This window comes from Barbatula barbatula (genome assembly GCF_947034865.1).
Source record: "Barbatula barbatula genome assembly, chromosome: 14".
Lineage (NCBI taxonomy): Eukaryota > Metazoa > Chordata > Actinopteri > Cypriniformes > Nemacheilidae > Barbatula > Barbatula barbatula.
In genome coordinates this window covers 13,114,861-13,127,407 of record NC_136777.1, presented here as the reverse complement: position 1 = coordinate 13,127,407, position 12,547 = coordinate 13,114,861, and the positions used below count along the sequence as shown (strand labels likewise).

Sequence of the window (12,547 nt, the reverse complement as noted above, 5' to 3'; positions counted from 1 at the left end):
TTTTTTCTCTTTATTATGGTGATCTATGTATATCCATGCCCACCTGAACTCTGTTACTGTCCATTCGACTTCTCTCGTTGTTGCTTTTGGCAGCTTTTTTTTTCTGTAAGTGCGGCCCGCGGCCGAAGAAGATGTAGTTGACAAAGGCATATTCGAGCAAGGCCAGGAACACGAAGACAAAGCAGCCCATCAGATAGATGTCTATGGCTTTCACATAAGGGATCTTGGGTAATGTCTCCCTAAGATGAGTGTTGATTGTGGTCATTGTCAAAACAGTGGTGATTCCTAAAGAGAATTCAAATATGTCTCAACAGTACGTTTGAATAGTTAGGAAGAAAGAATAGGAAGATATTTGGAAGAATGTCAGTAACCGAGCAGATGGGAGTCAATGGGGATGAGATTTGCTCAATTACTGACATTATTCCAAATATCTTCCTTTGTGTTTAGCAGAACAAAGACATTTATACAGGTTAGGAACTATTTGAGGGTGAGTAAATGATTACAGACTTTTAATTTTTGGGTGAACTATCACTTTAAGAGAATGAAAAAGGTGGGGGTGTGTTTGGATGGAGAAATGTACAGTACAGGGTGACCTAACACAAACACAAACACACACCTAGCGCAACTCTTGCTGCTGAAGCGTCGTAGTTGATCCAGAAGGAGACCCAGGACAGGATGGTGATGAGGGTCGAAGGCATGTAGGTCTGAAGGATGAAATATCCAATGTTTCTCTTTAGTTTAAAACTAAGGGACAGACGAGGGTACGACCCTGAAAAGCAGAAATAAAATGACATTAAAACACATTTACATGTAAAAGTCAGTAACGTGTGTTAAATCTGTGAAATGAATTAGACATAAGACATACAATTGGGGGGGTAAAGTCAATTCTCAGCCCCAGACAGAACGCATGCAGAGCCATTTTTATCAAAACAATATTAAAACCAAAAATATAACAAATAAACTCTTCATACAATTCAGTGTACGGTATGATTTCCAGCTCAGGGTAACCCTGGTGTAGTTTTTAAAGGACTTTTAAAGAAGATCGGCCTCGTCTCTACACAAAGCTATTCGTCTGACAACACACTGTACCTGTGGCAAACACAGCTTTTGTAGACAGTGTCGTATAGTCAATGATAGAGAACTGTGGAAGCTCAATGTTATCCACGCCAGTCACTGAACTCACACCCTGCCAGTAAAACTCAATGTCATCCGTGGTGTATCCATCTGAGAGACAAAAGAGACATTGAAAGGTTCAGAATATACTCACAGCAAACATCAACATCCACCACAAAGGAAAAGTTACTTCTTTTCTTCTGTAAATCAGTATGTTATTGCACTGAGAAGAACCCTGTGAGAAGCTTGTCCAGGTCTGACTGACAGTATTCTCCCTGCAGACAATCCCTGCTTATCTACAGGAGAGCACAGCACTCCAGAACATTACTGCTTAATTAAAGGGATAACGTCCATTCTTTCTGTTCTTCATTAAGTTCAATCAAAAGAACATCAGATCAGAGTCCTTAGTGACTGAAACACAGCGATAATCTTTATCAAGGCCTATTGTAGTCATTTGCCATCCTTTCTTCTTTTTTATCGTTTTGAGTCCTCTCCGCTTTTATATTTGAGCTTGAAATTGGTTGCGGGTCCGATTTTTTATATTCAGATCAAATGGAGGCATTTTCTATGATAAAAGCACCATTTAGGGTCCATTTACGTTATTAACTTTACCTTAAGTAGCAACAGTCAAATGTCTGTCCAACACAAAATCACACAACTATAATTGTTATAGTTATATATTATATTATATTAAAAACTGCTTTAGAATACTGCTTTAAAATCACAAAACTGAAAAAACTAGACTGAAAATAAGTTAAACCTATAACAATGTAATATAATATAATGTAATGTAACATAATACATTATTGCAAAAACAGCTAAACAAATAGCCAAATATTTACTAAAATAAACATAAAAAACATAAATACCACAATTTGCCACAGTTAGTTGAATTGATATTAAATTCATTAAAGCAATTGTATACATTTCCATTTTTTTATTTATTTTGTATTCATATACATCTCTTTTTATTCAATGTGTATCGAGTAAAGAAACACATATCAGGGTTTAATTACTAGAATGTTGAAATCTTGTTACAAGAGTTGTTACTAAAAGTTTTACATTATATATTTTTATAGTTTAGTTATACGATTTGTCTGTTTTAGTCACTGTTTATTGATTAAAAAACACAAATGTATTACTGGATATTTCAAATCTTGCAACCATATAAAATACTTTTGTAAAAGGCCTTATTTTGCATTCTATTTATAAGAAACAGCTTGGGGAGTTTTGTCCACATTTCAGCAACTATTCCCAGTGTATATGATGTACGTGTTGTGAATCACAGAGGAGAACCCAAGTGCAGGCAGACACGGATGATGAAGGGGTTAACAAGGACTCTAATATTAAATAAACACAAAACAAAAACCCACAAGGGGGGTAAAACAAGACAAGATAAATAATAACAATCAGGACACGGACTAACTAAACTGATAAGAACTAAACACACTTGACAAGAACACTAACTACAAAATACCAAGACTAAAACGAACACTCACAAAGACTAGCATAAACTTAAGTATCCTTACAGGACAAGGCTTCAATGACGGCGTAACAAGTACAACGAACGAGCCCAAGACAATAGACATGAGGGCATCTTATAGGAAAACTAACAAAGGAGATAACAATGGGCAGGTGTGGGTAATGAGACACAGGAGGAAAGCAATACTAGGAACGAGAGGGGCGGGGCCAATGACGAGACTGGAGAGAACACATATTATGTCCTGATTGACCATAATATGTTTCTCTCCACATAAAACACGTGGGTCTGTGACGTAATGGTCAATCATGACAGTACGTAATGGTTTATGTCTGCTGTGTGAAAGCAACATGGTTTATGTCTGCTGTGATGTAAGTCTTGTGGTTTCTCCATCATGCTGTGATATGCATCTCGGAGCTGAGACACCGTGACACGACAGCAGCCTCACAAGGCTACTGCTGTCTGCCCAACAGAGTAGACACCCTATAACAAACACTGTCTGTCACCAAGAGAGATACAAAGAGCAAATGAGATGGAGAGGAAGAGATGAGAGCAAAAGAAAGACAGATAAAGAAAGACGTAAAGTCAAAGAGACCGAGAAAGATGAAAAAGAGAGAGTCAGCACAGCCATATTCTCTGCAGCAGGTATTTGAGGATAAATGAGATGATGCATAAATTCATTCCGATTACACAACTGATTTCAGCAGTGCTTTTGCTGCATTGTACAGCAACTGTTACGTAGCCTGGAAAAAATCCAGCATCTTTCTGAGCAACTGGAATGATTTCTATGAATCTTCAATTTGAAATGTAGAATGGATCTATAAGTGCCGTGAGATAGGAAGAAGCCTCTCTGCATTACAGCGGCTGCATTAGTGAGTTCTGATTCTCTCAGGTGATAAATGTGCTATTTCACAAAATGTTCTTTCCGCTTTCTTTTTCTCACTTATCTTTGTTGACTTCAGCTGCATGTTTATAAATACCTGCTCAACTAAATCATGGATTTTTCTACTCAAGGTATAACATTTACTGTACATAATGTTAAAGTGTCTGATTGTGAGATTGGTCATGGAAAGCCAGCCGGGTTAGTTATCTGATTGTGAGATTGGTCATGGATAGCCAGCTGGGTTAGTTATCTGATTGTGAGATTGGTCATATCAAGCCAGCCGGGTTAGTTATCTGCATGTGCTCCTCCGGAACTTTGTTGATAAAACATAATTTCGCACCATATGACCCCTTTAAATGTTGATCAAACATAGGCCACTTAAATTCTTTATCCACCTTTGAGCCTGCTGCACATAAAGATGAACATATACAGTATGATGTATCATGACATGTTCATCTTTACCATAGAGGTGAATATCGTGAACAAGCATGACATTTGAGCAAAAAAGACATTTTCAATTGATGATTATTTTTGGTTGAGCAAGGTGTTGCAAGCACATTATAGTTATATAGTAGTGTTATTAAAGGGAAAGTAATAAAAACACGTTTTCAATGAAACTACTGAAGTGCATTTGTTGTCTTTGTAATTATTACAATAACTATTTTAAGAAAAAAACATTTAAGATTTTATTCACATTGTAACTAATAAATACTGCTTATTTTTGGGGTGTAAATAACCGTGAAATACAAAAACGTGAGTATCGATGCTGAATTAATTCAAATTTTCTAAATAATTCAGCACCTGTTAAAAGGTTTGCCTTAAGAGGCACAAGGCTTGCAAACACTCGCGGCTTGCGAACGCTTTCTCTAATCCCTACACTCCAATTGATTTGTTGGCCAAAAAAAGTGAAATCACAAAATAAAAAACTAATCTCAGTGATTAAATTCTTTGTTTCTTAATTATGAATTTGATAATTAGTTTTTTCATGAAAACATTTAAACAGATATCTTGATAATATCATTACGGTGGATTATTGGCTCTGGTAACCATGAAGTAAAAGTCTGATATTGTCACAGCCCTAATGACAGTACCACGCGTGCCATGCAGGTCCACGTTTTCCATAATTCAACGCATTAGTGCTGGGTACAGCATGTAATATAACCAAGCCCTTCAGCTGCAATCACAAAGTCAAAACATGCACAGAACTTACAACTTTCAATCTCTAGTGTACAGTTCTGCTCATCCAGTGGGTATCTGCGCAGATCCATCATACACGCAGCTGTGGTAGTTATCCTGCAGATATGAGGTTAAAAAGCAGTACATTATATCAAAATGATTTACTATTCTTTAATCTCTCCTGTCATTTACACAACACAACCTTAACGTACAGTAAGATTGCTGAGATCTAAAGTTAATGCTATACCTGCTCAGGAAAGCTTTGCAGAAAAGTCACGCTGAACTAACGTTAATATGACAAGAAAATTATTGTCTTATGATAGACGGTAGCATTTGCTATGATTAGAACTGCTCATTCACGTGTCATTTAAATGTTCTTTCATGTGATGCTTGGTAAACATCATAATTGCCGATGCACGTTACATTCCTGACATTTCGATTTCTGAGAAATCTCCCGCTTTTTATCCCTCTTCTGTTTAATTGCCTGAACACGGTCTCAGTCATGTCTGCAGCCTCTCAGAAATGCCTCTGGCTGGATCTTAATTGCGCTGAGCTTTAATTAACACTGAAAACACACAGTTCGAATGGCCTTTCGGTGCGTGACTGCTGCATTTTGTGTCATTTTATGATGGAATTGATTCTTCGTTCTGCAGTCCCAGGTGAGGTTGGCTTTAAAGCACTTATTTCAGACAGCGGAAGCACAAACACAGCAATAAAACACCCACACATCCACAGTAGCATGACTTATTAAGGTGATATTGAGTTTCTAAGAGGCAGGAAGATGGTAATCTAATCAGCAATTGCGTATTTTTATATACAGAGCACTTCTATAACTCTGCGTGTTATAAGGAGGTATGCTCTGTCCATACCTCTCAGGCATAGTACATTAGACATAAATTATACAGCATTGAGAGAGATGGCTCGAAGCTTCAGATCAAACTGCGAACTAAGCAAGTATGCAGTTTGCCCAGTGAAGACAGACGATGTGATTCTTTACTTTGTCTTTTGTCCACTGACGTGAGTCATCAGTCTGTTTTAGCATGTTATAAATGAACATAATATCTGACGTGATGGTTGTCAGCCCAAATCAATAATGATGGAAATAAAATAGGGTTGTGTTAGCGGTAACACACCACAATAAGGTTTGCATTAAGTCATCGTTTACTCACCCTCTTGTCATTTCACACCTCTATGACTTTCTTTCTTCCGCAGAACACAAAAGAAGATATTTTGTAAAATGTTGTTAACTGGCACCCATTCATTTTGTGTTCGTACAATAGAAGTGAATGGGGGCTAGTGCTGTTCGATTACCGACTTTCTTCAAAATATCTTCTTTTGTGTTCTGCCGAAGAAAGTCAGTCATAAAGGTTTGAAATGACAAGAGGGTGAGTAAAGGATGACAGAATTTTCCTTTTTGGCTGAACAATCACTTTAACTATAACGTGAACTAACAAGAAGTTAGTTCTTGTGATGAACATAAATGTTAACGGATGATTTTCTCCAGGGATTACAGACCTTCTTGGTTCAAGTAATACAGCGACAGCCTCATATTTCATTGGTTAACAGAGCTCTATACTCCCTGGCAGGGTAAGTATGCATCACTGAGTTGTAAATTCCAAAATAGCAACATTAGGACAGTCAGGGGAATAGGGTCAACCAACAATGCACACGAGCACGAATATATAGACGCATCCACAAACCAAAATACAAACACAAATCCAACCGTGGAAACACATCTAAAAAACAAGACATTTCACACTGACCTGAGACCATAGAGCACAGTTCCATCAGGGTGCAAACGGATCATACGATTCTTTACTGTGACCCCATGCACAAAAGATTTTTTGTCATTTATGAAGTACGTGTCAGGCACCCAAAGTTGGTCGGCAACTCGGTTATCTAAAGTGAGATTGAGAGGGATCCCTGTGTAGGACAGACGTTTGTCACGCCACGACTGCTGGAAATACATGGTGATGGTGTAGTCCTGAAAAACACACAAAGTGTAAAGACAAACACAATTTACAAAACAAAACAAAATAAAGAATGTAAATCTGTCATTGTATGAAAAATATTTGTGTGTGTGTTCCACTGGAAAGAAATATAGAATTTGAAACATTTGTAAATGTTAAGATTATATTTTTTGTGGCATCTTTAATGTATTCATCTAGTTTAGTAATTATGCAAACAAACAACAAAAATGATGAAGAAATTGTTCACGGCTCCACAGATGTTCTCATTGGCATGTGCAAAAATACACTTACAGCACCAACAAACAGTAAATATTCCACACACTATGATTTATCACGGCTGTAGATCTCATGTGTCTTTGTATTTGCAGTCTTAGAGATTATGTCTGCCTGACTCTCTGACATATCACAGCGGATGTCTACAACCCCAAGCTTATTTTACAAGGCTGAGCTCTCCTTCCCCCTAGCCAAGATTCTTCTCTATTCAGCTGAAGGTCAGCCAGCCATTGCCTCCAGATAAATAAAAACGCATTACTTTAATCTTTGATGACCACTAGACAGGCCTGGAATATCACATTGTTGAAGAACATTAGAAAAATCATAATTTGCCCAATAATCCACTCATTTTAGTATACAGATTTCAACATCACCTGTTACATCTAAAAATATTAAAACACATAATATTACATTTCAACATTTGGTTTTGTTTTCTTGGAATTCTGCTTTTTGATGAATACCTTAGCATACATTATCTGCTAGCAGTCTCAATATTGCCTCTTACGTGACTGTGCAATTCTTTGTTTGCCCATGTGAAAAAAGTCTCTGCTTGAAATCTGAATGATCCTGTGACTCAACTGTTAAAGTCAGAGGTTAAACAGAACAAACGTATTCACATATTCACAGGTGTATGTTTCAATATATGCAATTAACTCCAAGATGATAGTCAACATGATTCTAAATGCCAAAGTAAGACCAACCGTGATAGTAGAGTTAGATACAGTATATCCATACACAGCTGGTAATTGGGAATATGAACCTTACATCAAATACAATTAGTAATATAATTAATACTGTATGATTAAATTAAAATTCATGAAAATCATCATTAAAGGAAATGAAACATTGATGGCCCAGTGTGTAATTCTTTGGATGATCTATTGACAGAAATGCAATATAAACACAAATAACTATCTCTTCAGAGGTGTATAAAGATCTTACAGAATGAGGCTTTTTGTTTTCATTATATTAGCATGAGCTATTTCTATCTACATCACCAGAGGTCCCCTTACGTGGAATGTGCCATGTTATTTCTATAGTAGCCCTAAACGGATGAACTGCTCTACAGAAGGCGTTTTGTAAATACATTATCTCCTTCGGCAAAGAAGTGAAAATGTGATGACATCTTAGTTCTGTGTCAGCCACCATAGTGCACGGTTGCAATTGGCAACCTCACCACTAAATTAAGCAAAATTTCGTACACTGGACTTTTAATGCAAAGTCAGGCATAAGAAGTTTCAATTACCTGCCTGCGCCAACTAAACTCTGATGTCATAAAGTGTTATAAATAGAAACTTACATATTACTATTTAGTGAAGACTTCCCCCTAAAATTCTGGATTGCAAAAACTAAACAGTAGAAAAATGAACTACGTTGCTGTGAAACATTGGTGTATTTTTACACACTACAGAGTAGAAGTGGTTTGCTGCAATGCAGTAATACGCTCTCTTTTCAATATTAACCAGCAGTACACTCGTCATTTTGTATTAAACAAATAAAGAAATAGCTACCAAACATTAATTATTAAAAATAACTGAAGACCATTTTGTATTATCCAGGGATGTCTGCCTAGCCTTGTGAGTGATGCTTAAAAGCACTTCAACTGTTTCTATTGACTGTTGGTGCCCTACTAGGGGAAGACTGTAAGCCGTGTCCCAGCACTCCTCAACAAACTCACAACCCACTTGACTTATCTTTACCGCAAAGCTTCGGTTAAGACTCATCTCACAGAGCGCACACACGCACATCATTCAGCCTAGTTTGCAGATTTTTAAAGTGCCTATGCAATCACTTCACAACATGCCTTTGGGAAACAAACTTTCTTTTTATCTGGAGATGATTTACTGGATGTATGCACAGCTGAAAACTGTAAATCGAGTAAAACGCTTCAAAAATATTTAACAACACAGTCTTTCTGTAAAGTTGGAAAAAGGAAGTTAAAAAGGCTTTTGTTTTTGAAAACATTGTGTGGATTCTTCAGGGGATTTTGCAAACCTGTCAGGTGCCAATCTGATATAATGTGAGTGTGGGCCAAAGACGAGAGAAAGCAAAGGCAGGGATAGAAAAAGAGAGAGAAAAAGAGATGTGAACGAGCGAGAGAGAATGGGTGTGCCTCAGGTTCGCCTAGGACAAATGCCTACTTCAGCTTCTATTATTAGAAGCAGCGGTTGCCCCTGACAACCGCTTAAAATCATCACTCCAGCACCTCAACTTCTTAACATAGCACCCTGACAGAAAAACACACACAAACAACAGTAGAATAACACAAACACACAAAAAGGCCGAACTCGCAGTATCACAGCCACATCTGACAGGTTCATAACCTCATTTACCTACAGTATACTCATCACATGAAAGACACATCACAGAGTTGAAGAAAACCGAAGTTTGTCTGCTATGTTTGTTATTTTAGTTAGTTTGGTTCTTGGTATATCTTACTATAACTGTACCTATTTGTGCTGTAGATGTTTTTGCCTTTAGGTTTATTGCTCATATTCAAAAAAGAAGAGAAAACAAGATAGAAAAGGGTGTGATACACTCATATCAGAGGGACACAGCAGTATTAAAAGTAGCAAACCAAAGAGCAGAAACAGATGATGCTACAAAATGACACAGACTAAAAGAAAGGGAGGCTGGGTAAAGAATGAATGACAAAGATGATGCCCTGACATTCAGTTCACCTAAAAATGAAATATTTTTCATCACATACTCATCCTCACCCTTTAATCTGTGCAACAAGAATTGTACGATAAAGATATACAGTTCATAAACACAGCAAGCCTAAAATTGTCACTATTCTTTTTGTATGTGTTACATAAAAATTGAAGTTTAGAATGTAAGCGTGAGAAAAGAATGACGTTATTCTCAACTCTTAAAGCACCCAGGAGAATCAAGCATGCCCGACGCAATTAGCTCTTAATCCTCCCCCTGTGGGACAACTACAGTAATTGAAATTATATAGGAAGATTATATAGAACAACACACCTAAGATAGAGGGTTGAAGTGGGCAGGAGGAGGGAGAACTGACACCAGACCAGATTTAAGTAAACAAAGGTTTATATACCCTGCTGGATAATTATTATACGGCCATGTTCCTCTTGAACACTCATTTAGGAAAACACCATGAGATAGCACATCAACTCCTCACATGTTTGACTGAAAACTTCACCAGTGCACACTGCAGTGATTCTGTGCAGAGCGAGTGCAGATGAGGTGACAGCACTGAGAAGAGAGCTGATCTTCTGCGATCAACTCTCGGTCCAACAGAAGATTATCAATCAAATCAAATAAGTGATGTGTTCTATTATGCAAACCCTGGAAGCGAGAGAGCATTTTAGAACTTCAGGTTCCATCGCAAAGTCTATGGTAAGGTGACCATACGTGTCATTTTTCAAGGACACGTCCCGGCCAGGATTCTGGTGCATCGCATGTTGCATTTGTCCACCGCATGCATCATCGAGATTTATTATAGTTGACAAAAGAAACTAGCGTTACGTTAGACGTCATCATTTTGGTTGAGGGAACCAGTGTGGCGCTAACTTCCGGGTTGGCCTTCAAAAATACGTCATCCCTGCACCACTCCATTAGTGAAATAGGAACATTGTATTTCTGGGAACATAGAACTCGTATGTAATATTCTAAACTTTAGTCTCTTCACATGCTAGCACAGCACATTTAGAACATGAGAAAAGTAACCACAAGAATATGCTGTGATGATAAAACAGAAAATGTGTGGTTAACACACACATTACAGTACGCCAGATGCAGGATTATCTCCACACTTCCAACAATGCACAATGCATTATTACTCACAACTATGCAGCACAAGACACCCTTCATTTATTTCAAACTCCACAGTAACTTAATTTTGGGACTGTACGTTGTGCTCTGATCTTGCCAAACAAACAAAGGCATAAAAATAATTGGTACAGCGGTTTTCTGTATCTGCAGTATTGAAATTATGCTCATTCTGATGATCATTATAAAACCATTTCAAAACATCTAAAAAAAAATCGCAAGATATTTCTGCTAAGGCTTACTGTCTCTTTGCTGTGGATCTCCAATTAAAATCACTGTGCCCATCTTGAAAAGCTTCCACTTACTCAAATAATTAATGTATGACAGACCAACACAGAAATGGGTTTGTTCAGGCCCTCTATCTATAATTCACAAAAAATAGCTTTTTCCAGCATGGGACATCTGACACTTTGTCACACAGTTCACCTGCTGCGACAACCTCGACCTTGACCTGAAGCATCGCATCACCCCTTACAAGACCATCCCTTGGGGTTAAATAGAAACGGGCTATATATTTTAATGTTATATATTCTTGCTAAGCCACCAAACACGTACTGTACAAAGACACCTGCCACAAAAAATACAATTATTGAAAAACATTTTCTTAAGATTGTATGCAGTTATAATTTCAATAATGTAATCTAATCAAATGTTGTAAAAAATGTCATTTTTGTGCATGTTCCAAATCAATGTCTGACTGTATGTGTAGGATGTGTAAGAAAATATCACACATTACAAATCTATTCTGCTCCTCAGTGAACTTTTATAGTCCATAGAACACAGTCCATGCCCCCCACTTTAGTCTTCCCATTAGCCTTAATAGGATATCTTACTATTAAACCACTTTTCTTAAAGCAGGACCTTCCGACTGTTCACGTTACTCACCATGTTCACTTCTGACACCATGTCGATACTGGAGATATCAATACTCATACCGACATCAACCGGAGGACCTGCAAAGCGCACAGACACCACAATCTCTTTGACACACAGAGCATCCGACAGTCTATCATCTGTCAAAATGGTGACAACAGTTACCGAGAAAAGAAACGTGTAGATGCAGAATACAACTTATTTACCTCCGAAGTCAGGCCTGAGACGAATGTCGTAGCCCTTGAGTAGTTTATCCACGGTGACTTTAACGTAAGACATGTTGCTGGGCTCGTTTACACTGGGGAGAATAGCAGCAGTGGGCTTTTGAAGAAACTGACTTAATGCATGCAGTCTTATCATACTGACACGCTTAAGCTCGGCATCTTACCTGTCCGCCGGCGGGCTTCGGCCAAACGTTAAAACCACAAATATGTGGAGAAACATGATCCCGGCGCGCCAGTGAGTCCAAGCGCTCAGCATCACTCTCATTATCGAGCGAGATCAACGGCAACAGAAGCGGTAAACTTAGTCTGAAGAAGCGGTCCCGCAATTTCCACTACACAGCAACGCACGGGCGGCTGTGAAACCAACATCAAAATAATGAAACGCTAAAGGATTGAGCAACCAAAGTGACAGGTGGAGAGGTTCTCCTGCGTCGGCTCCCCGGTGCTGATGCTGCGGTCATCGAGGTCGAGGGGATGCTGCTTGCGAAGCGTATCAGTATGCCGGTCAGATCCCATCGCCCCCGGCGCTCTGCGCTTCAGCGGGTCACCGGACACGAGAGCTCACGGCAGTCCTCTGAACGTACACTTGCGTTAAGATGTGTTCACCTATTCGTTCTGCACCTAAGTCATGATTCTGATGTGTAGGAGCGCACCGCAGCAGCGCGCATCATGAACTGCGCATTTTTTGTGTGAGGTGCGTGTCCGCTGGACGACTCGGCTCGTTGGTGCTTTCGCGCCATCGTTCAATTCATCACGC

The 12,547-nt window shown here is 38.5% G+C and overlaps 1 protein-coding gene across 1 annotated transcript in view; it reads right to left on the bottom strand.

Annotated features, from left to right (window-relative positions):
- Positions 1-12,547, bottom strand: part of gabrb1 (gamma-aminobutyric acid type A receptor subunit beta1) — a 14,015-nt gene extending 1,468 nt beyond the window's left edge. Inside the window, exons 1-8 of the mRNA XM_079472439.1 lie at positions 11,955-12,547; positions 11,773-11,864; positions 11,579-11,646; positions 6,416-6,636; positions 4,687-4,769; positions 1,090-1,224; positions 617-769; positions 44-285 (exon numbers count right to left, since the gene is read on the bottom strand). Of these exons, the coding sequence (XP_079328565.1) occupies positions 44-285; positions 617-769; positions 1,090-1,224; positions 4,687-4,769; positions 6,416-6,636; positions 11,579-11,646; positions 11,773-11,864; positions 11,955-12,055 (1,095 nt within the window). The 5' untranslated portion in view covers positions 12,056-12,547. The remainder of the gene's footprint in view (positions 1-43; positions 286-616; positions 770-1,089; positions 1,225-4,686; positions 4,770-6,415; positions 6,637-11,578; positions 11,647-11,772; positions 11,865-11,954) is intronic.